Source organism: Theropithecus gelada, chromosome 1 (genome assembly GCF_003255815.1).
Source record: "Theropithecus gelada isolate Dixy chromosome 1, Tgel_1.0, whole genome shotgun sequence".
Taxonomy (NCBI): domain Eukaryota; kingdom Metazoa; phylum Chordata; class Mammalia; order Primates; family Cercopithecidae; genus Theropithecus; species Theropithecus gelada.
The window spans coordinates 169,267,106-169,291,434 of NC_037668.1; the positions used below are offsets into that span (position 1 = coordinate 169,267,106).

Genomic DNA, 24,329 nt, shown 5'->3' on the forward strand with positions numbered 1-24,329 from the left:
ACCTGGATGTTATTTGATGTTCCTCTTACGACTCCTCTTGCTCTAACTAACCGATAGAATCTTCCCCTTATATCTGACATCCCCACTTCACATTTGACTTGACTTCTTAACTTGGCTCTTCTTTCACAGTTCAGTTTCTGCACTATCTCTACTAAACAAAAAAGATATCTTTTTTTCCTTCTGGGTTATGATTTGGGCATTTATGTTTTCTCCTCTATTTGATGAATTGCTGCTTATTAGTTCACACATGACTTTAGCATGAATAACCTGGTTTCTAGATTACTCTTTCTAATAATGGTTGAGCTTCATCTATGCACTTGGAATCGTCCTTCACCTGTGGTTGGCTTTATTAGGAACTTATCCTTAGCAAGAGTTTTAGCAATGAAGGGAATTGAGAATGAAAAATACGTGGGATATTTAAAAACAAGGTTATCTGATTTCCTATAATCACAATCTTAGCCTCATTTGACTCATGTTCTAGTTTAATTAAACTATAAATAAAATATGTTTGAAGAGTTGCCTGAATAAAACAGATAAGCCATCAAAAAATTATGGCCTTAGATAATTTGATCGTCAACTCCTAGGAAAACAGCCTATTCCTGATTCAGGAAATTAGTTGAAAACTCATTTTTGGCTGTCAAGTCATTAACATCTAATGGCATTCAGTATTTCTGTACCACACTGTGCAACCTGGGGATTTTCCCAGGGCTTAAGTACAAGTGAGCTTGTAGGCTTGCAGGCAAAAAGAAAGGAAATAGAAAGTGTAAAGCACAAAATAGAGTTGCTTTTTATTTCTGCTTCTTGATCTGGGTGAATGCCTTGTCAAAAATGTTAATAGTCCTAATATGCTGAAATATCACATCTTTCTGCATATTAATAGGTATTTTAATATGCTTTGCATTGATATTTGAGTGGGAGGTGGTGAATTTTTCTCTTAATTATTGATTTGGTTATGACATTTCCAGATTGCTTTTTTGCCATATCCTTATTTTTTGCAACCGTAAAGCTTGCGTGGACCCAGTGTAAAAATTGCATTACTCATTTAGCTCTGTAGCACATGTTCAGCTTGTTGCATCTGAACTCAATATGGTGCATATATTTTTTTGCTATGCATGTGAATGTAATTCAAGATGCTTGTTTTAATTTTAAATGCCTACATGCTCTGGCTTCTAACTACAGAATATTTAAGGTTTTCTGATTATCCATATTTATTATTTCCAGGGGAGTCCAGAAGAATCACTGAACAGCCAGATTTTTTTTCTTTTTAACTTTAGTACATTTATGCTGTTTCCGTTGCTCTGAGGGTACATATTATAGTTTATCTTTTTGGATATAATCAAAACTGTTCAACCTGTGGAGTAAAACTTGAAAAGCATAATTAAATTCATTAGTTGCTAAATATTGAAGATGAATTTATATTAAGAAAAAAAATTCTAAAAATGTTGATACCTATATTTTGAAAAACACATATAATAACAATAGCAGACAATGTGGTGAGCACCATGGTAAATTATTGATATGTATTAATGTATTTTATTCCCCCAAATAAGTGCTCTACTCCATTTTGCAGATGGGGAAAATGAAGCACAGTGAGTAAATTGTCCAAGGTCAAGCAGCTAGTAAATGCCAGTTTCAGGCTTTAAATCCAAATAGTCCAGATTCATAAGTTGTATATTGCCAAACGACATTGCTTCTCAGGTAGTTGATTAAAGTGAGGCAGAGGGGAACAGTGGACTGGGGAGGCAATGAGCCCAGGGGTGGAGGAAGGTAAAGAGTAAGAGGTAGGCTTTAGACTAAGCTATGCCGATTCTGGAATTCACAGCCCAAATGATGGAACTGCTGAAGAAGCTTTTCTAAGATTTTATGTGTGGGTGTGTTTGTATGTGTAAAAGATAGGATACAATTTTTGTACTCTTCAGGCTGGAGTGATCTGGGGGTGCAAAGGTAGCATTTACATTAAGAAAGAGATGCATGCTGATTCACTACTCTCAAATAATAGACATGCATGTTGAATAAACTAGTCTGATCTCAGATAGCTAAAAAGATGTAAAATCACTAATAATATATAATTTTTTAGATATCAACCTATTCAATTATATACCTACAGCATCTCATGTTCTATAATTTTTTTCTTTTCTTGAGCACCGAATACAGAATGTTCAAATGCAGCTAAACAGTTTCTGTTTGTGGCCTTACCTACTGACTTCCTCCCTTTTCTCAATCTGTAAGTATGTGTATTCAATGTCTTGACAAAGCATCACTATTCTTGTTTTTCTGTTTCATTCTTATTTTTATACAATAAAAAATTTACAGGCCGGGCGCGGTGGCTCATGCCTGTAATCCCAGCACTTTGGGAGGCCGAGGCGGGTGGATCATGAGGTCAGGAGATGGAGACCATCCTGGTTAACACGGTAAAACCCCGTGTCTACTAAAAACTAACCAGGCATGGTGGCGGGCGCCTGTAGTCCCAGCTACTCAGGAGGCTGAGGCAGGAGAATGGCGTGAACCCGGGAGGCAGAGTTTGCAGGGAGCCGAGATTGTGCCATTGCACTCCAGCCTGGGCGACGAGTGAGACTCCGTCTCAAATAAATAGATAAATAAATAAATAAAATAAAATAATTTACAGTAAACACTCGCATATTTAATTATTTGTACACTGAAACTGCACAAATCAAAGTGTTAATGGAAACAGAGCTACCATTTAGCACTTGGAAGAGGTGAGTTACCTAAAAATAAATAAGAATATAAATTTGGTATATGATGACAATATTATTAATATTTACAACATATCTTCGTGGGAAAAGAAAATATATGAATATTAAACCACATAAGTATTTATATATAGCACACCGATACTCTTGATGTAATACTCTTCTGTATGACAAAGTATGAATTTTCTAATTTCCCGCCAATAAGCAACATTTTTTTATTTGACTTATTGTCACGTGCTGTGTCTGTACTGTCATAGCACTTGCAATGAAAACTACTGTTAGCTCATAGCTAAGGAGCATTGCATAATAATCAGGAAAATTTAATTTTCATGTTAATTTAACTAAAATATCCACTAAGTGATTTACTTTGACTTTTTAGTCTTTGTTTAATCGTCTTCAAAATGAAGAAAATATCTATCCTACAAATATAAAATATTTTCAAATTATGATAGATTTTAAACTAATGAATCTGAAGTCATTTTTAATATTGGAATGAATAGATAGTAACTGTATAAGTTGTTGATATATTTTAGACATAATTCAGCAATAATGTTTACAGTTTTCCTCTGTCAAACTTCTCAATACAAAGAATTAATAAAAATAAAAGACAATATTTCACATGTCAGTAAAACTTTCAATTAATAAGATATACTATGTATGTTTCTTCCTTTTTACAAGCATTATCCTACTTCTCAAATCAAATCCTGTATGGGAGAGGACCTAATAGACCTCAATATAAGGCTCTGACAATGTTTTCAAAATTTGCATACCTTAGTTAAGTATGACACATACAAACACATGCAGATACACACATTTAAAAACAATGTCTACAGTGATTATCTTTTTGTTTGAGAGAAGGTCTGACTTCATCACCCAGGCTGGGGTGCAGTGGCGTTGTCTTAGCTCACTGCAACCCCCGCCTTCCAGGCTCAAGCCATCCTCTCACCTCAGCCTCCCGAGTAGCTAGGACCTCAGGCGAGCACCTACATGCCCAGCTAATTTTTGGGTTTGTTTTTGTTTTGTTTTGTTTTGTTTTTTTGTAGACATGGAGTTACCGTGACCACCTCCTCAGGTTTGGTTAATTTGCTAGGACAGCTCACAGTACTCAGGGAAACAGTTTACTTGTGTTTATTGGTCTACTGAAGAGACACTACAAAAGATACAGATGAACAACCAGATGGAAGAGATGCATAGGGCAAAGTACATGAGAAGGGGCGTGAAGCTTCCATGCCCTCCCTGGCACACCACCTTCCAGGCATCTCCATGAGTTTAGCAATCCAGAAGCTCTACAAAACCTGTCCTCTGGGGTTTTTATGTAGGTTTCATTACGTAGGCATGATTGATTACATTACTGACCATTGGTGATCAACTCAATCTTCTGTCTTGCTCCTCTCCCTGAGGTTGGAGATTGGGATAAAAGTTCCAACTGTCTAATCCTGACTTGATCTTTCCAGTGACCAGCCCTCATCCTGAAACTATCCAAGGGTCCCAACCACCAGTCGTTAGCATACAGAAGACGCTCTTCTTACTTCAGACATTTCAAGAGTGTTGGGAGCTGTATGCCAGGAACCAGGGCCTGAGACCACATATATATTTCTTATATATCACAATATGAATGAAGGTAGTTGAGACTGGAGCAAAGTAGATGAATAGGATAGTGATAAAGCAATTTTATAATTTTATTTTTTAATTTATATTACCAATTGATAAACACCAACATCTGTTAGTTATTAAATCAAAAGCTTCTTTCCTATGTATATTGAGAAGAACATACACTTTGGAGTCAGAAAATTATTTAAATCTTGGCTTAGCATCTTCTAACTGGGTGGTATTTTCTGAGCCTAAATTTTCTCATCTTTCGAATTAGAACAACGTTATTTATTTTTCAGAGTTGTTGTAAAGCTCCTATAATATAACCTGGCACATAATAGTTATTCACACTGTAGCTACTAATGTTTTACCAATATTATTAGCAATGTTATGTTTTCAATCTTTGATAGTAACAAAGTTTAGCCTTAGTTCATTCGCATTCCCTTAGTATCTATGGGGAATTGGTTTCAGGAGCCCACACAGATACCAACATTTAACTCAATTCTGACACTGTCTACCTAGAGATAGCTTCTGGTCCTCCAATTTCAAATCCAAAATGTGTGAATTTTCAAGCCCCTTATATAAAATAGCATGGTATTTGCATATGACCTATGCACAATCTTCTGTGCACTTATATTGTCTCTAGATTACTTATAATCTAGATTATAAGTAATACAATGTAAATGCTATAGAAATCATTGATATCCTGTGTTTTTGTTTATATTGCTTTTTATTTTCATTTTGTTATTTTTGGAATATTTTTGATCCATGGTAGATTGAATCCACAGATGAGGAATCCATGGATGTGCAACTCATGGATATGAAAGACCAGCAGTATTTAATTTCTCATTCATTCATTAAACAGTTATTGATCATCCACTAATTGCCAGGTACTGTAGTAGCCATTTCTAAACAAGTACAGATACACCAATGCTGGAAGGATGGTCGTGAAGAGAGGTGCACCCTTCAATTTATCCGAGGCAGAATTTGGGACACTAGCAACATAAATATGGGAATATTCAATATTTTAAAACAACAACAACAACTGGAGTTTTCCAAACCTGATGGAGATTTTTTTCTCACAAAGAAAATATGTTTTGTAAGTAGAAGAATAATGTGGATGTGATTTCTTGATTGTTGTAGGAGAACATACTTCAATGTTATCGAATCACATTTGCCACTAAATAATTCCCTCTTTGGTTCTATGTTCTCTCTCCCCACAAAATTCAGTCAATGTGAAGGAGATTTAAAAACAGATAAATGAAGGTGTTACGTGTTATCATTAAGAGTAGTGTTGAATGGCATGTATATTTAGAGAGATACATGAGAAGAGGGAAAGAAACACCAGGAAGATCAGAGGATATTACTGTGAACACAGTAAAACATTAACTGTCTCCTGACAGGTTTTCATCATAAGGTTTGCATACACGTTTAACCTTGGTCACAATTTGTATTTTTAGAATGGCTGACAAAAAAAATACTAGAAGTGTTGGATAAATTATATTATGTATTGCACTATCTTCATACATAAATCTCTAAATGACTTTTCTTTGTATTATTTACCTGTGCTAACAGGGTAAAATTTGTGAATTAAATGTGATATTCTGCCTTTTTAATTTTATCTCTACTCCTTCCTCTTTTCAGTGTTGCTGAAATAAAAATGATTCTGCTCATGTAGCTGGACATGCTTAGAATATAGGACAGGTTTTGTCACATTTTTATTTCTGTAGATAGAATCTATTTTAGCTTGAATCAAGGGTCACAGAATAAAACTAATCAAGAAAATAGAGACACACGTCTCTCTCTGCTCTGGTGGGAGAAGTTGAATTCCTGTCGGTTTTGCTCCCACCTCTCCATTCATCCTTCTCCCTAGTGGTCTTTGGGCTCAGTCTGTACCCTCCTCTTCTTTCATAGTATAAGAACCAGGTGCATTTATCCTTCCTCAATTTCAACAGCCACCTACATGTTGATCCTTTCCAGTTTTGTATCTCTGGAAAAGTGTTTGCTCTTAATATTCAGACCCATATATTCAAACCTTCTAGAATTCTCCATTTGAGCTTCTGCAAATCGTGCAAAGCAAAATCATTTTCTCACTCAAACCTACTTCTGTATTCCCCTTTCATCCAACAGTAATACCCTCCACCTACTTACTAATCCGAGAAGCCTAGGAATTGTCATTGATTCTTCACTCTCCATTAAATTTTGCAATCTCTCCATTACGATCCCATCAATTCTGTCATTTTAATTTGTCATAAATCTGTTGTTTGCTTTCATGTGCATCGTCACCACTGCCTCATTTCAGACAATTGACATATCTGTACTAAAATACTGCATAGCTCATAAATGGTCTCCTTTCTTCCATTCTTGTCCTCCCCACCAATCCGTTATCTACACTGCTACCCCAGTGATCTTTCCAAAGCATGAATTGGGCTTTGCAACTTACCTGCTTAAAATCCTTAAAAGATTCATCATTGTCTTCAAAATAAACCCAACCTTGTTGGTATAGTATACAAGGCTCTTCAGATATGGTCCTTAATAAATGAAGGTGCCAATCTTGCCATTTTTTCACCCTCCCTCTTTGGCTCTTCCTCATGCAAACCCATGTCCCAGCTCAAAGTCTATGAAGCTCTTGAATTTGCTAGATCCACTCATGCTTTCTCATTGCTGTCATTTGTGCCTGTATACTTTACTTGCTGCTACTATTGCCTCCACCTTACTCACCCAATTTTTTATTCTTCAATATAGATGTCAGCCTCTACAGAAAGCCTTCCCTGATTTTCCAAAACTGGAATCGTGTGTCTTTATGTGCTCATTAGCAGCACAGCAGCATGCACTAATAACTACTGAGGCTTATTACATTCTAGTTTAACTGCTGGATTATCTGTCTCTCAGCAGCTACTTACCCTCACTCATTAGACTACAAAAAGTTCAATTCATAGTAACCATTTAACACATTTTTATTGATAAAAAATAGTAGATTGGTATAAAACAGAATCGGTAAAACAAAAACACAACAAATAAACCAACAAAAAGAAACCCATAGTAGAACAGACAACCACATTCATAGAGATATTATGTAGCTTAATGACATTATTTGAAGGGATATAGATTTTCAGGTCTTCTGCCTCAAAGATGAAGTATCTATAAGTGGGTAGCCTAATATATAGTAAGTTTTTTTTTATCTTTTTAAATTTTATTTTCAAATAGTAGTTACAGGGCTATGAAGACATAATCATTGACAACTTTAGGAATTTTATCACAAAAATGACAAATGTGATAGACACATATTTTGAGTTTTGGGTAAAAATCCCCATCATATTCTATGAATGCAACTGTATTCATTACACATTTATGAGTTCATCACAACTTAATTATCAACAGGGTGTTAAAATTGTTAATTAAATCATTCTTTACCCTTGGGAATGATTTTCTTTTTGTGTTAAAACATCAGTATAATCAATCAGTATACTGGAAACCAGAGATTTTCAAAACAAACTTTTTTATTAAAAAAAAAAAGAGAAATGAGAAAGCATCATGTGTTTTCTACAAAATTAAAAGAATAAAATTTCGAAAGCCAGGAAGCCATTCTCCTTAATCTTCATTTTTTTAATACTTACTTTACCTCATTGGCATAATCATTCAGGAAATTTTGGAAAGTTCTTTTTTGTAATGTGGGGAAATTTCCTCTATTGCTCTAACTTACACTAGATGTTGATTAGAAGATTTAAGAACATTAGTGAGTAAGATACAAAATCGCAATGTTCAGAACAAAGTTTAAAATTGTTTCCAAAAATCAAATCTCATGTCATAATAGAATAAAAACATTTAAACATAGAGAAAGGAAAAGACTCTATGAGGTAGGCAATTAAAAGAGCACAGTGAAAAAAGGAAACAAAGGTAAAAAGAGTGAAAGAGGAAAACCACTTTTAATAGCAGGAAATGACATGACATGACAAGAAAAAAACAAGAGTAGAAAGACAGATGGGAGAATCAGAACTCAAAATTAATGACAAAAAAGAAGAAGTCCACCTACGGAAGACTGAAAAAAAAAATACAAGGAGCAAAATGATCTTCCAATTATAAATGTGTTTCGATGACCAAATATTGCTATATTTTTACAAATGTCAGAATAGCTATATTAGTCTGTTTTCATGCTGTTGATAAAGACATAACTGAGATTGGGAAAAAAAAGAGGTTTAATTGGACTTACATTCCACATGGCTGGGGAGGCCTCAGAATCATGACGGGAGGTGAAAGGCACTTACGTGGCAGTGGCAAGAGAAAATGAGGAGGGTGCAAAAGGGGAAACCCCTGATAAAACCGTCAGATCTCGTGAGACTTATTTGCTACCATGAGAACAGCATGGAGGAAACTGCTCCTATGATTTAAATTACCTCTTACTAAGTCCCTCTCACAACACATGGGAATTGTGGGAGTACAATTCAAGATGAGATTTGGGTGGGGACACAGAGCCAAACCATATCATTCCACTCCTGGACCCTCCAAATCTTATGTCCTCACATTTCAAAACCAATCATGCTTTCCCAATAGTCCCCCAATGTCTTAACTCATTTCAGCATTAACCCAAAAGTCCACAGTCCAAGATCTCATCTGAGACAAGGCAAGTCCCTTTCACCTATGAGCCTGTAAAATCAAAAGCAAGCTAGTTACTTCCCAGATACAATGGGGTACATGTATTGGGTAAATACAGCCATTCCAAATGGGATAAATTGGCCAGAACAAAGGGGTTACAGCAAGTCTGAAATCCAGCAGGATAGTTAAACTGTAAAGCTTCAAAATGATCTCCTTTGACGCCGTGTCTTACATGCAGGTCACACTGATGTAAGACATAGGTTCCCATAGTTTTGGGCAGCTCTGCCACTGTGACTTTGCAGGGTATAGCTCCCCTCTTGGCTACTTTCATGGGCTGGTGTTGAGTATCTCTGTCTTTTCCAGGTACACAGTGCGAGCTCTTGGTTGATCTGCCACTCTGGGGTCTGGAGGACAGTGGCCCTCTTCTCACAGCTCCACTAGGTAGTCCTCCAGCAGGGACTCTGTGCGGGGGCTCTGACCCCACATTTCCCTTTCACACCGCCCTAGCAGAGATTCTCCATGAGGGCCCCACCCCTGCAGCAAACTTTTGCGGGGCATCCAGGCGTGTCCATACATCTTCTGAAATCTAGGTGGAGGTTCCCAAAACTCAATTCTTGACCTCTGTGCACCTGTAGACTCAATGCCATGTGGAAGCTGCCAAGGTTTGGGGCTTAAAACCATCGGCTGAGCTGTACCTTGGCCCCTTTTGGCAACGGCTGGAGCAGCAGGGCACCAAGTCCCTAGGCTACATACAGCATGGGGAACCTGGGCCCGGCCCATGAAACCATTTTTCCCTTCTAGGCTTCCAGGACTGTGATGGGCAGGGCTGCTATGGAGACCTATGATATGTCCTGGAGGCATTTTTCCCTTTGTCTTGGGGATTAACATTTGACTCCTTGTTACTTATGCAAATTTCTGCAGCCAGCTTGAATTTCTCCTCAAAAAATGGGTTTTGCTTTTCTACTGCATCGTCAGGCTGCAAATTTTCTGAACTTTTATGCTCTGTTTCCCTTTTAAAATTGAATGCCTTTAAAAGCACCCAAGTCACCTTTCAAATGCTTTGCTACTTAGAAATTTATTCTGCCAGATACTCTAAAATCATCTCTCTCAAGTTCAAAGTTCCTCAAATCTCTATGGCAGGGGCAAAATGCTGCCACTCCCTTTGCTAAAACATAACAAGAGTCACCCTTACTCCAGTTCCCAACAAGTTCCTCATCTCTATCTGAGACCACCTCAGTCTGGGCTTTATTGTTCATATCACTATCAACAATTTTGTCAAAGTCATTTAACAAGTCTCTAGGAGCTTCCAAACTTTTCCACATATTCCTTTCTCTTTCTAAGCCCTTCAAAGTGTTCCAGTCTCTGACTGATACCCAGTTCCAAAGTCGCTTCCATATTTTTGGGTATCTTTTCAGCAATGCCCACTCTACTGGTACCAATTTACTGTATTAGTCTATTTTCACACTGCTGATAAAGACATGCCCGAGACTGGGAAGCAAAAGAGGTTTAACTGGACTTACAGTTGTTCTACATGGTTGAGGAGGCTTCAGAATCATGACGAGAGGCTAAAGGCCCTTCTTACATGGCGGTGACAAGAGAAAATGAGGAGGATGCAAAAGCGGAAACCCTTGATAAAACCATCAGATCTCACGAGACTCATTCACTATGATGAGAACAGTATGGGGTATACTACTGCCATGATTCAGATTATCTCCCACTGGGTCCCTTCCGCAACACATGAGAATTATAGGAGTGTAATTCAAGGTGTGATTTGGGTGGGGACACAGAGCCAAACCATATCAATAGCATTCCCTATATTACATTATTATTCTAATTTTCTTAAGTTAATAGTAAAAAAATTCACTTGGACAACTTCAAGACACACCAGAGAATCAAAATATTGTCAATGCAGTAGTTTCTAATTGGTTGAGCTGAGCACATTACTTTGTATCGTTTGTATGCTTAATGGCACACACTATTAGCTGAGTAGATTTTTTCTTATTTATTTATTTATTTAAATGTACTATTTGTTCTCTCCTAAACTGTTATCTGAGTATTTGGAAGCCAAATGACTAAGATTTTCACAAACGGTAAAATAGAGGCACATAGCTTTCTTTTAAGTAAAATGTTGCTTTATCCTCTAACCTCCAGCATCCCAGGACTAACAACTGATTGCTATTTTTTTCTTTTCTTAGTGTCTTGATTTTTAGTTTGTTAATGATATGTAAATATTTCAGATTTTCTGTTATCCAAATAATACAGTTAGACTATAACAATATAAATATTAACCTGGAACACTAGAAATACAATTAATAGAACAATTTTAATAGATGATAAGATCTAAAATGTAAACCAGATCTCTCTCTCTCTCTCCCTCTCTCTCTATCTGTATAAACTAATAATGTAGTAATATTACTTTCTTATTTAGCAAAGTAATTACAAAAGTTCATGCTAAATTATGATTTCATAAACAAACACATACCACAGGAGTGCAAGTATGGATGGAAAAAAAACAAGCTTAATTTCCTAGGTTTAATAGCTTTTAATACAACTCCACATCTATTTGTTGAAATGTGGCTATTTTGAAGGTCCTGTGCTAGAGGAAGCTAAGCCACAGGGAGAGGGGAAGAGATGTAAGAAAAATGCACAGATAGCAGGTCAGGTTATAGTAAGCACTCCAGGCAAAATACCCACATGGGTTATGAAGGGTTCAAACAAAGGGGTTCAAAGGAAGAAGGCATCATAAGCAGCTGGAAAAACCAAGAAATCTAATGGAGGATATGTCATTTGAGATGGGTCTGGAAGAATGAGTAGGATTTTGAAGATAGAGACAAAGGGTATGACTTTTATTTCAACTGCTATTTTTCAGGTTTCAGTAGTTATCATATTTCATTTGATGTTACAAGTTTTAGTGATTTCTTCCTTCATTTCTAGCTTCTTAAATAAACCCTCTGCTACATGACCTCTACGGAGCATTAATCATGCCAAATTAATCACTATTTTCTGGATAAGCCATATATTCTAAAAAAATCACTAAGACTCTACTCATACTATTCTCTCTGCTTGCTTCACGTTTCTTCTTTCCCTAAAGTAGGCTGCGAACGAATATAGAAGGCTTGGTTCATTTTCAATGTCTTCCTTGACCCCCACCTCGAAGAAGTGTGTATATCTCATAGGTATTTCCAAATCCCTCTATATGTTCTTTGATTATTGTCTCTCACATTTTATCCATTTATCAAGGAACAAACTTGTTCCTTCACACAGAGATGTTCTTAAGTAAGGGCAGGAGAAGCCATATGGGTATCCTCCCGCCCAGGCTGTCAGGTGGTCAGTATTCGGTCTGTATATACTCTGATGCAATCAGTTTTTGAAGGAAGGAACGGTGAGCGCAAATAGAACCAGAGCTTGTGTAGCAGGGTTCATATAAGCAGTGGTTCTTACTGAAAAAAAAAAAAAAAAAAAAAAAAAAAAGGACCTTGGTGAATCGGGCTCACTTCTTCCTCCGCGTGAACCGCTAGTAGAAGCGGACCGAAGGCTGAGGCCAGGCCACCTGGAAGCCCACAACGCTGCTAGTAGCAGCAACAGCAGTAATAGCAACTCACTACTGTAAAATCCTCGGTGCGTTTCGATGTGCTTTCCCTGTCATCCAAATGCTTCTCTTCAGCGGCCTAAGGTGGCCCTTCATTTTTCCCCGAGTTCAGGGAAACACCTCCCTTCTTTCAGAATGTGAGAAAAAAATGGGATTTTCCTGGGGCTGAGAGTGGGGATTCCCTTTCCAGAAACGTGCAATTTTTTCATCCCGCCCACCTGGACTGAAGGCGATCAAAGCGAGGGAGCTGGTGGCATATTGGAACACTCCAAGCACCCTGGCCCCCCTCCTTCCAGAGAAGGGTCTGGAGCCCCGCAATCCGCTAATTAGCTCGCCCCCATTGGTTGTCCCCAAGGCACCCCCGTGCCGTCACTGTGCTATGCTAATGAGGGGGAGTCTCATTGGCTGGGCCTCCAGCTCCAGCTCCGCAGGGAGATTGCGGGGAGAGCGGGGTTGGACGCGTCTGGGGCCGAAACCCACCGCCCCCGACTCCCGCCAGCTCCGGGCTGTGCCGGGTGCAAGCCCGCTCGAGAGAACAGCGGCCGGGCGGCTGCCCTCTGGGAGAATCTGCCACCTGCCTTTAAGGAAAGTGCTTCACCATCAAGCGGCGCTCACTCCCACCCCTCTCCCCTCTTTCTAGGCACCGCGCGTCTTTTTCGGCGAAGTAACTTTTTATACTCGCCTCCCCCTGGTCCTGGGGACCAGAGGCGGTGCCGAGCCTGGGGGCGGTTCCTTGGCAGCGTTGATTCTTGTCAGAGCCAGACTTTTGCTCCTGGGTTGGGTTTGCATCATCCCCATTACACCCTCAGGAAAGAGGAGCCAGCCCCCTTTCAAGCCTTAGCTTCCGGCTCCAAGCCGACCCCCTCCCCCTCCCTGTCCCCTTCCCCTTCTCCCATCCCTCTCTCGGCCACAGCGTCTTGTTAGTCCTCTCCCTCTACTCCGCAATATTTTCTTTCTTTCTCCCTCCTCTCCTCCATTTGTTGTTTGATGTTTCCCACTCTTTGAGGAAGGATGGTTGATTTGGAGAGCGAAGTGCCCCCTCTGCCTCCCAGGTACAGGTTTCGAGATTTGCTGCTAGGGGACCAAGGATGGCAAAACGATGACAGGTGAGTGGTGTGGTGGAGGATTGTTCTGTAAATATTGCTGAAAAAGAGACGGAAATGGGAGGGCCGAAGTGGGGAAAGGAGGGAGAAAAGGAAAACGGAGCCAGAGAGGGAGACTAAGGCTGGGGGAGGGAGTAAAAGAGATTCTGATTTGTCTCTCCATTTTGACTCTATAGAACTGTTGCTATAGATAAGGAACTCCTTTCCTTTACACTTTTCTTATTCTTGCAAGGTATTTATTGCATTCATTTGGTGCTTATTCTTTTGTCTATCTATGCTTTTCTAGGATGTGTATAAGGCTGGTATCAGAGGTACAATACACCCAATTGGTATGCAATATCAGTTCCAAAAAATTTGCGTTTTTTCCTTAGGTGTGGTTAATCAAACTCAAAATTGCATGCAAGTTGTTTGAAAACGCACATTAGAAACTTAAAATCTCCTGAGTTTATTTACCTACTCCTTGTCTGTGTTGTCTTGAGTAGGTGTCTACTTGCCACTGGAAATTTTATGCTGTTTAAACATTTGGAGTTTTGGGTAGACAATTGGTTTCAATATGTAACAGGTAGTTAGTGAAAATGACAACCCTTTTAATAGAATATACTCACTTTGAACAGGTAACTCTGACCATTATGAATAATGGTGTTTGTATAACATGATACAACCTTTTCATAACTAGTATATTTTTTAAACTGAAACAGCATATATGTCTCAAAATTACAACTAAGTTTCAAAACTAGAATATTTATTGCTAGCAAAATATTGTTCATGTGTTTTATTTATAGCACTACTGCTTTGCACAAACTTCTGAAATTCCTCTGTCTATTTCTGTCTCAAGCACATTTTGTATTTCAGCGAATTTAGTATTTTCTGGAATAGTCATCCCATATATCACATGCCACATTTCTTTGTTTTAAAATAATACATGTATACTAACTAGGTTCTTAACTCAATTGAAATGTTTCATTGAAGTTTAGTTTAGTATTGACGTTCTATTTTAATTATATAAAAGACCCATTATTGGTCCAATCCAAAATCTGCTTCTCATTCACCACTGACCAATACACTCTGTTTCTTTTCTCCACCTTTTCAGCTTCCCATACCAACTCCTGTCTCTACACACCCAGGATTTTATCTTGAGCATCAATTATGGGCACCTTGTTTGGTCTCATATTAGTAATTTGAAGGGAGATGGATGTTTTGTAGAGGATATTTTGATTCAATCTCTTTTAGGCAAAAGCACACTTATTGGCTAAAAATGTAAAGAAGTAATACCAATTTCTCAGTATTCTTGTAAAGTGTTTGAGTAAACTGAAGATAAAGAAAATAATTTTTAAGTGAATTTGTAATACAAATTGACATTTAGATAAACTGTATTAGCCTGGTTAAATGGCTTTTTAAGTGTAGCATGGTGTTCCTAGTGACTGAATGTACACTTAGTTCCAGACCTCAGGATCATTATATAGAATAGAAATCCTCTTTGGAGAAAGTGTGAGATAGATTAAACACATAAAGCACATACTTGGGTTATAGTGATGGTATTGTTGCTTGCTTGTTTGTTTTAAATATCGTATCCAATATGTTAATTTTCATGTGGTTGCCCTCATTTTTTTAAGGATGCTGCAGAAATATTTTAGTAATTAAGAATTTTGGTTAGTTGAACACTGCCTAAATGGATCACTGCTATATTAAAAAAGTTTTGCAGAATGGTTAAAATGTTATGTTATATTAAAAGGTCATGCTAGCCCAACTTTAACTTAAAAAGCAGGCCACATTTGCCACTAAAATGCGTTATTAAACATTTAAGACAATCATTCAACCATTTTTAAGGACTTGGCTAATTTTGTGGCTTCATGGAAAACTATTTTTTGATTTTGGTTCCATTTGTTGTTAATCTTTGAAGGCAAGATACTTGGAATCAGAGAAACCCAGACTTCAGTCCTTGGCTGTTTCCTTCACTAGCTGAGTGGCCTTGGGAAAGTCATTCAGCCATTATGAGATTCAGTAATCTTATTTTTTATAATGGGAATTATACTATTTATCTTATAAAACTGTGACAAGAGGAAGGATGGAGAGGTACAGAACTAACATTTAGTTGGAACTAAGTTCTCCCAGGTTCTTTTAACTGTGTGATATGTTCTCTCTTAGTTAATCCTCAAACTCTGAATAGCAGGTAATTATGTTAGGCACAAAGAAACTGAAATTTTGGTAAATTAATTATTTGTCTTGGATATTATATCTTACCAGTGTAAAGATGACTCTTCAGTTCAGCTCATTGTTATTCAAATCCCTCAAGAAATTCTTAAGTTCTTTTCATTTAATTTATTTGAATTTATAAGAATAATTTACAGCACCTAGCATTGTTTAGGTGCTCATTAAATGTTAGTTCCCTTGTTCACTTCTGATTTGCTGTTTGCAATCCTTTTTTTTTTTCCTTTTCAAAATCCTAAGCCAATATGTGGTAGGTGAAGTCATCTTCCTTGTCTATACTATGGTGACAAATTCCTCTTTGCAATTACACCTGAATAGCAATCTTATTCTACTCAGTTATCTTCTTGGACTTAATTTCTATAGAGTTGAGGAGGAAGCCCTCTTTCATGTAGGAGTAGGTAGGTCATCTCCAACAACAGATACATTTAGTGCTCTGCCCATATTCTCAAAGCAACTTTCATTGAACACCTCCTGCATGAAGTTTTCTCCCCACTACCAACCTCAGGTGCACATAAGTCCTGCTTGGAGAAAAAGCTAGAGTGTCACTGAGTAAATAGACTATTTCTGAATCGATACTTTTGCTTCCTTGCTCCTCAGCTTGGATAATTCTGAAGCATATTCTACACGGTGTCCAAAGGGACTGAGCTCCATTTGCCCGCAGTGATAACTGGCTTAATACTGAAAGCTTTATTGGCTTCTGTCTCTCTTCTCCCCTACTGGTATTTTATTTGTGATCAATTCCCAAATAAACTGTTTCTGCTGCAATCCTATCTCAAGCTTACCTTCTGGCAGAATCTGAATCAAGATAGCTGTCTTCTGGATCTAGAGAGCCACATCCTTGTAATGATGGGGGAATTGTGTTCCAAATGTAGGAATATAAACACTTCTACCTTGTTCCTCACTGTAAGAATTTCAAACTCCATCTTAGGTCATAGTTGACTGGCATATGAAAATGAATGAAGCATATCATAGATACTCAAATGGGTGTTAAGACATAATATTGATGGGCCTATTAGGATGTAGGAAGTATGTATTCCGTACCATAGATTTTCTGTGAACCAACTTTGGATAAGTAGGTCACCTAAATTTATATTGTGCCACCTTTTGTGTAGGTATAAACACATACACATACACTGGCATAATGTACATGTAATGTATACAGCGTATATGTAACAGATCTGCATTGTTTTTGTAATATATGTATTATAAAATATCGCATATGATATGCTAAAAATTGTACATTGTTATGTAATGCATCATATATTACAAATATATGTGATGAATAATATGTTATAATATATGTAATGAATATATATGTGTTTGTATTATCTTAATGCTATCCTTAGAAAATTGCTTCTCTCTCATTTGCACTCTGATATCATTTTCTGAGTAGGACATATGGGAATAGGGTTAGACACAGCAGTGCGGAGAACTTAGCACATGGATAACACTACTTCTGTGAGGCCACAAAATAAATTTGAGAGTTGTTAAATGAGAATATTGCTTATGTGTAGGGATGTCTTTTGTATATATGATGCACACTTACTTGTTTGACATCCTGAGTAAAAAACAAAAATCTAATTCAAGTGGTTTGTATGATATGTCTTTAATGGCCATGTATTCGTTCAGCTAATATTTGAATGTTTGCTACATCTCAGAGCCCCATTAAGTTAGGTTTTGGGACAACTATGGAAAGGAATATGAAATAGCGCTCAGTCTAGAGGAGGTCACAGATATGATAAGAGGTTAATTCACCCCAGAATATTGACAGCATTGTTTATGTTATGATGATGTCCTTATAGAATTTCCATTTTAAGACTGTCAAGAAGATTCTGCACCATTTGCAGAAAGGATATTCAGCATTTGCTTGAAAATAAAGTAGTTGAAGTCACATATTAGAGATGGCTCAAGGCATTCAACATTCAATATTCAACTCCTGGCACCAAACCATCTTCCTGCCTTGGCCTCCCAAAGTGCTGGGATTATAGGTGTGAGCCACTGCTCCAAACCTGTTTTCTATTTTAATATTTCTACGATTCACAAAGCAATAAAGATTTAGGGTATTCTCCTGCAGTTAAAGACTGATAAGTTACAGGTTTTAAAAGTCATCAGACACTTATACAAGCCTTCTCCTGTTTCATCATGATTTAGTAATTTTAAACTTTGGAACACAATGCACTTAATGTGAATAAATTGTCGCAATTCCAATTACTGTTAATGGAAAATCCTCAGTTGTAGCCATAGAAGAGAAAGTCATTTATTTAATTAAGACCATTCTAGTTTTCAAAAATCAGGTCACTTGTTTCAAATCCAATAATTTCATGTATACCTGTTGTATTTTATAGGTGGCCTTTAGAAGTAATTAAAGGAAGTCAACTAATGCATTGTAGTTGTTAAAACGTTAAAGGATTTTAACACAGTACAAGTCAATCCAATTAACAGTTTAAGAGGTATTTATAAAAATAGAGAAATATTTCAACAGCATTTGGAATATGTGTAATTTTAGATATAAACTGCAAAATATATTGCTTTACATAATCAAATTCAGTTGTGAGAATAGGTTTTGAATTGAAATATTAAACATTTTACAAATTACTAATTTTATCCCCCATAATAAATTATATATTGTTTTGAAAAGCAGCTATTTCTTATAAAATATTTATTCTAAATTTTAAGTTCAGGTTAGTAAAGACAATTTTAAATTTTTGAGTGCTGTTAAAATGAATGACACATTATTTTTACTCTTTAATCAGATAGTGGCATCAACTATGCATATACAATGTCTGCAAAAATGATTTAAGCATTTACTTTAGGAAGAGTTTAGACAATCCTGTGTTTCTTATCAGTATTGACTATATTATGAAAAAATCCACAATAGAAAATTAGAAACTTAAACAGGTAATGGTATAAAAAATAGACTTTGAATATATATAGGGTAATACATAAAATGCAGAGAAAAGTGTATTACTTAATAATTATTGTTTTTCAATCACTACTAAGAATTCAGACATCAATATTTTATATAAAACACACAGAGTTCTTTCTTTTGACCAACTCATAAATAAAATTGAAATGTGACTTTTCAAATTACTGACACTTTGTTTTTAAAGTCTGATTCAAGTTAACAGCTATCATATATCCACTTTCTGTACTTGGTTATATATTAGCAGTACTTCTGTGAGTGACTTAATCGCTTCCCCGGGGTTCCACTTCTGAATACTGTCACATTCGGTATTATGTTCCCATATATGAATTTCATGGGGACACCAACATTGAGATCATAGCAATCAATCATTTTAGCATTAATGGTTCATCTGTTTTTATTAGAGTATTCATGTATTGCCTATGTCATATTATTTATTATGCACCATGCTTGTCTAAGTTATCTTTAGAAAATAGAGCAAAAAGCAATATTTTTTACAGTGAAATGGTAATCAGTTGCTTTATATACTTATAATTTGAAATTAAGTTAAGTTGGCCTTTTCTGAGCAATATTTAATGTTGAGCAGTATCCTTCATCAAGATGTCTTTTTTCTGAGTTTTAAATTTATAATTAAAATTTTCTCTGCAAAAGCAATCAAAACAATAAATAATTATCCAGAAAGGCAATTATTTTTAATCTTTGACAATCCTTGATTGGATATGGGATTTTTTTTTTTTTATGGGTCATAGGAAAAAAACCCTGTTCACAGGATCTTAATCATTAGCAATTGAGTTGTAATTTAAGTAACAGACATCTACCTAAACATTGTGAGATAGTGAATAGGATAAACTGTGTCCACATTGATAACAATATATTATAGTCATCTGCTCAACTTCTTTTTGAAATTAGGATGGATATGAATGTCAGACATATTACCAAAGAAATAAGACTTTTAGATAAAATATTTAGGAATAAAAATGCAGTATGGGGGCAATTTATCTTTTATATTGCTTTGTAATCTTATGTGGCAATTCTGAAAAAAAAAATGAAGTAGGCTAACATACAGGGTCAGAGAATTGGTATGATGGCTATAAAATTGGTGAAACTGGCCGGGCGCGGTGGCTCACACCTGTAATCCCAGCACTTTGGGAGGCCGAGGCGGGCGGATCACAAGGTCAGGAGATCGAGACCACGGTGAAACCCTGTCTCTACTAAAAATACAAAAAAGTAGCCGGGCGCGGTGGCGGGCGCCTGTAGTTCCAGCTACTCAGGAAGCTGAGGCAGGAGAATGGCGTGAACCAGGGAGGCGGAGCTTGCAGTGAGCCGAGATCGCGCCACTGCACTCCAGCCTGGGCGACAGAGCGAGACTCTGTCTCAAAAAAATAAAAATAAAAAAAATAAAATAAAATTGGTGAAACACCATCATCATAAGCGGATTAAAATAACCACTGTATCAGTAGAGCTACTTATGTTTTTGCTAAATAACATCTCCCTACAGAAACTTCTGACAGATGTGGATATATTGGTCTTTATCACTTCAAAATTTAAATGATAGCCTGCAGAAACCCTTAACAACATTGGCATCATTCTTTCACAGACATTAAACACCTACTAATTATCAAGAAGTACACTAAGCACTAGGGATAAAATTGTGAGCAAAACAGACCTAGTTCAGATGTAAATGATTTTACAGTAGTGGAAACCATATTAGATTTAAAAATACATACACGAACTTTAATTATAGTTGTGCTACGCTATAAAGGAGAATTGCACAATTTTATGAGAGAGCATGATGGAAGATGAGTCTAGTCTGGCAGATGAAATGGTGGTCTGGGGAAAGTTTTCAAAGAAACCTGTGTTGAGATCGAGGTCTAAGGATGAGAAGATGCTGGTAGATTAAACGGGAAATGAGTATTTCAGGCTAAGGAGCAGCTTGCCTAAAAGGCCAGTGTCGGGAGAGAGCAAGGCATTTTCAAGGAACTGAGGAAAGTCAGGAGGCATTTGGAAGTATGGGTCTAGAGTTCAAGAGACCAAACTGGGCCTTACATGTAGCTTGTTACTGAAGCCATCCATAGCTATGGAGAAAATCACTTACAGAAGAGAAGGGTGGGCCTGGAGCACTGACACAATTTCATACTCAGCACAAAGTCAAAATTGGTTGGGTGGGGTTGTAGACGGTAGGATGCAAGTGAAGGTGGGGAACTTTAAGTCCCTTCTCATCTTGAGTTTTCTGCTTATGTAGAGTAGAGATGGATACGCAGGGCCAGAAACTTCTTCAGAAGTAGAAGTGGTGGTGGTGTGTGAAAGTTTAAAGGTATCAGCAAATGATCAAACTTTATGAATAAACAAATTGTCAATATTGAGCACAGATACTGTTTTACTCTTGCCATTAAATAAAATATAGAACACTGTTACTCTGTCAAACATGCAATGTAATCCATATCAAGTATGGATATCTAATATATATGTATTACTATTATTGTGCTCCAGAACATAGAAACCAAGAAATTCACCACACCTGATAACCATGTTTTACTTTGTCAACCAAACTTCATCATTAGTTTTTTATTGACTAAAACAATCACTGATAGTGACAACTTTTCTGATATTATGTGTTTTGTCACTGTAGTTTTCTTAATTAAACACTTATGTAATAAAAACAAAAACTTTGTGCTCTTAGCAGCTGAGGTTCCTTTGCATGCCTTGCAGCCAACCACCCCATCTCTCCAGCTTACAGCTTTGTTTATGTGTATTTGGGCTCACAATTTGTCCCAGCACCTGGGTATTGGAGGACCCTAACCCAGTGGGATATTTCATTGCATACCTCTCATGTAGAAGAGTGACCATGTACATGCTTGCAGCAGATGAATAGAAAACTAGGCTCCATGGAGGCCAGAAAACACCATGAAATGACATTGGATTTTCTGTAGCTGGTCATATAAAAGCAGAGGAGTGAATTAGAAATTTCTGACCCTGACTCTTTAACAACTAGGTACAGCTAGAACAAGCTAACTCATACATAAAGTCTTATATGTAGTATATTTTCAAATTAAGGAGGAACCACTGTACATACTTGAAAAATAAATCATTTATATAAATGAAATAAATTGGTTCACCAGTGATATTAGACTTACTTGTCTTTCTTGACTGGGAAGTGGAAATGGCTTTGGAGTTTGGAGGTAAAGAGGTGAGAACCTGGAAAGCCCTAGTTGCCTGAAAGAAATAGGGAAAAATATGCTCTTGGATGTGAGGCAGAAGATAATCAGCAAAAGAGGGAGGCCAAGGACAGTGAGATTTCTTCCACAATTTTGCCTTGGATTGGACGTATTGATCTTAAGTCTTTTCTGACAAATAGAAGCAGTGAAGGAAAACCGAAACAGAACCCAGTTGTCAAGCATGGCTGATGTGTAGGGGACACATCTCCAACTCTTTGACCTCTTTCCTCTTTAAAGTCTCAGCTGTACTTCTCTTCCAATCAGTGTTTCAGTAGTCTCAGCACTACTGCAATCATGCAACAGCCTTAAAGGGTGAGAACCATATCCCTCTGTGTATGCATTCCTTGAATTCAGAATTGTATTACTTCCAATTTTCACAGTATATAAATATGGGTAAGAAATGGACTTTGCATATAAAGCCAGAAAACTGTAAATCTAAGAAACAACGAGCTGGTTGTTCTTGGCTTTCTTGCACTGGACTTACATGGAATCATAATGATGAATTGTTATTACAAGGGCACACTTAGCCATCTTGTAAACCACTGTGTGAATAGGGATAAAAGCGGATTAACACATTTGGACCTCATTTAACTCCCTGTGGGAAAACTTGTAGACTGTCCACATATTACAAACAACTAGTTGTTAACAACGGGGGCCAGATGTCTAGTTTAATAATGGACAAGTCTGTCAAAAATTGAAATACTACTCTGTCCCCTAGGGATCAGATAGGGTGATCAGCAAGCTGCACAGGTTCCATTAAGGAGTCATGGTAACGACTTCCGTCACTGCCACACTATGTGGTGATTACATTGGCAAATTATAGATGGAAGCTGTCAGTATTTTGTCTCTATTTCTTACCTTTCTCTGCTCACAAGAGTTTATGTGCTATTTCATCCATTTCCAATAAAAATGCAAAAGATAAGGTGAAAATGTATGATCATATTGAATATAGTATTTATCGTAACATCAGAGAACATTTACCAAGTACTTAGCATATGTCAAACATTTTTTTCTAAGCAGTTACTTTATTTAATCTTTATACCAATTCTGAGAAATTCTGTTATTTTTCCCATTTTACAAATGAATCAACCAAGGTACAGAAATATATAACTTGTTTGAAGTCACATAACTTGTAAGAGGTAACTAGAATCTAATTATTATGCCCATTCACAATGCTTACAACATACACAAATGTGATTTAATGCTATTTAAATAATAGGAAGAACAAAATTCAAACAAATTTAAAGGCTTTTGAAGTCAGAAAAATCACACACTTCTTGCATCTCCATAGGCCGGTGTTATAATGATTTGATTAAAATAAGTGTTAGGGAATTTTTGAAGTTGGTCATACTTTCTGAAAGAAAAACCCCTTTTCCCTCTACATGTACAGCATGGTTCTTCTGACAGTCTGGAGAAAGTAGAATGAAATGGAAAATTAGCAAAACAAACTAAGGCAATGGTTTTATTTATGTGTGTATGGGAGTATAGATTATTATTGATTGATTGATTGAAATCAGGTAAAGGTAATTAGTATCCCAGGAACAAAATAAAAACAGTTGCTTAGCAGAATCGTTAATATGAAAAAGCATGATAAATGAATCATGAGCATATATCAATCAAAAAGGCATCATGTAAGATCAAACAGTTAACTTACTGTTTTAAAATGTCCATTTTGAATGTTTTGGCCAGGGTCATTCATTTCTTTGCTACTTTAATTAATCAACAATTATTATTATTATTTTATAGCTAGGTTTCTTTTTCAATGTTTTTCTCAGTAGGACTTTAGGATTTCCTGTTTATGCTTCTATCTCCTGAAGTATTTGTACCAGTGTGAAATTGATTTTTTTCTCAACACTGTACTGGTGATAACGAAAACACTATGCAGGAATGTTATGAAATTTACATATCATAAGGTGAAGTTACTTGATTTAGGGCTTAACACTTAGGCCTACTTATTAGTGTGTTCTGCCTGTTGTGAAGATTTGCAGTGGTTCACAGAAATTCATGCAATAGCACAGAATAAATAGAAAGTACAACAGAATGAAAAGATAATAAGGAAAAAAACCAAGTTAGGTGTATTAGGTTCATAGTATGACTTCCAGGAATTTGTATGTATTTACTGGAGATGGGTTGCAAAGTTAGCCAGAGCAAAGACAAGGGCATGACCAGTCGCATAAGACGAGGAATGAACTAGTAGTTCAGAAGAAACACAGCTTTCCTTGGGGCTCAAATTTAAAGCAAATTTATCCTGTGGATCTTTGGTTAGTGTATAGTATTCTTATCCACTCTCCTATCATGAAATAGCAAGTTTCATAAGACTCATAACATTCTCACTCCCTGGTGCTGATATAACTAGAGAGAATTATTCTCTTTTTTTTTTTTTTTTTTTTTTTTTTT

The 24,329-nt window shown here is 36.7% G+C and overlaps 1 protein-coding gene across 3 annotated transcripts in view; it reads left to right on the forward strand.

The window, feature by feature from the left end:
- The first annotated feature begins 12,584 nt into the window (after positions 1 to 12,584).
- KCNT2 (potassium sodium-activated channel subfamily T member 2) overlaps positions 12,585 to 24,329 on the forward strand; it is a 405,986-nt gene continuing 394,241 nt past the window's right edge. For all 3 annotated transcript variants that reach the window (XM_025392809.1, XM_025392815.1, XM_025392824.1), the window contains exon 1: positions 12,585 to 13,589. In XM_025392809.1, the coding sequence (XP_025248594.1) occupies positions 13,495 to 13,589 (95 nt within the window). In that variant the 5' untranslated portion in view covers positions 12,585 to 13,494. The remainder of the gene's footprint in view (positions 13,590 to 24,329) is intronic.